Source organism: Rhagoletis zephyria, unplaced genomic scaffold (genome assembly GCF_001687245.7).
Source record: "Rhagoletis zephyria isolate East Lansing unplaced genomic scaffold, Rhagoletis_zephyria_1.1 Rzeph_scaffold_42234, whole genome shotgun sequence".
NCBI classification, from domain to species: domain Eukaryota; kingdom Metazoa; phylum Arthropoda; class Insecta; order Diptera; family Tephritidae; genus Rhagoletis; species Rhagoletis zephyria.
In genome coordinates this window covers 1,315-2,641 of record NW_016199289.1, presented here as the reverse complement: position 1 = coordinate 2,641, position 1,327 = coordinate 1,315, and the positions used below count along the sequence as shown (strand labels likewise).

Genomic DNA, 1,327 nt, shown 5'->3' with positions numbered 1-1,327 from the left:
GAGAGCTCCGCAAAGACCAATGTTAATAACGCCAACTAGCTCACCTCCCTGAATGGCGCCGCCACCGCTTTCACCTGATGATTTCAAAACAAAACAAATGAGTTTTAGGTTTTTCAAATTAGCTTTTATCTTTTACCATCACAACTATCGACGCTTCCGGTGCTCATCTTTACAGCGCAAAACATGTTTTCGGTGATGGTAACATTAAATTCTTTCCAGTTTTCTGCGCAAACACTTCGTTTGATGACAGGCACAGTGACCTTCTGCAAATCAACAGGAGTCGTCGTGTCATCAATGTGCAGTTTGCCCCAACCGGAAATAAAGATGTCTCCATCCTGTGGATCATTGCCTTTGGCCGGCAGTTTTGCAGCAGCGGCATTTTTCTGACCAAGCGTCATCGGCGTGGCCGTCTCAATGAGGGCAATGTCATTGTCACCCGTCGTATTTGAGTACTGCTCGTGCACTATCAAGCTTTTTACTTTGATCACCTCGCCGGAGTCTTTTTTCAATGTGTTATAGCGAATGCTAAGTCGGCCTGGATTGTTCAGGTCGTCACTGAAAAAAAATTATATAAACTTTACATAATCAAAATTTTTAAAAAAAATTTCTATTTACTTGTTGATGCAGTGTGCAGCAGTAAGAATCCATCTTTCAGAGATAATAGAGCCACCTAAAATAAATAAATGATTTTTTTGTGAAAAAGCGCAAAACTACAATAACTTACCACAAAAACTTAAACCTTTTATTTCAAAAGAAATCTGATGAGGTGCATCACCGTCTACTGCCGCCTCTCCTCCAACAATAAAGGCATTTATAGATTTGGTGTTACTTTGGATTCCTTGCTGAACCGATGGGGGTTTAGCAAAAACAGCACTTGCCAGAAAACAGGCAAAAAGTAAAAACTTCATAGTTTTCTATGCTAAAAATAAGTATTTTCAAAAAGTGTTTTATTGATGGCAAAAAATGATCTATTTCTTTACTAGTATCCTGCTATCCCTAAAAAAATGATTTTTCTCCCTCCGCACTGACTCTTTTTGCTCTAGAAAATACACCTTTAAAGATATTGAAAAACGGTTTTCACCAGTGCAACGAGATAAATGGCATCTTTCTAATGGTACCAAACTCGAGTTGATCANTTACACCATTGGATTCATCGCCCCTTAATTAGTCTGTGTCGAATTTGGTGTTTCTCAAAACCTTATGGTTTACCAGAAAACTCAAAAAGTTTGGAACNTGATATTGCGCCGCTTTGTCAGTTGTGCGCAGGCGCGTATCGCTATCTCAGCAGCTGCAGCTCTGGATTAGAGCCTTTGCTTTCCTGTTAGAA

The 1,327-nt window shown here is 39.6% G+C and overlaps 1 protein-coding gene across 1 annotated transcript; it reads right to left on the bottom strand.

Annotated features, from left to right (window-relative positions):
* Positions 1-6: 6 nt before the first annotated feature.
* On the bottom strand, positions 7-908 carry LOC108355101 (mite allergen Der f 3-like; the record flags this gene model as incomplete). The annotated part of the gene is made up of 4 exons (XM_017606273.1): positions 725-908; positions 616-670; positions 137-555; positions 7-74 (listed from the first exon to the last, which is right to left on the bottom strand). Coding segments are annotated over exons 1-4 (726 nt in total), but the record flags the coding sequence as incomplete, so codon positions are not given.
* Positions 909-1,327: the final 419 nt, after the last annotated feature.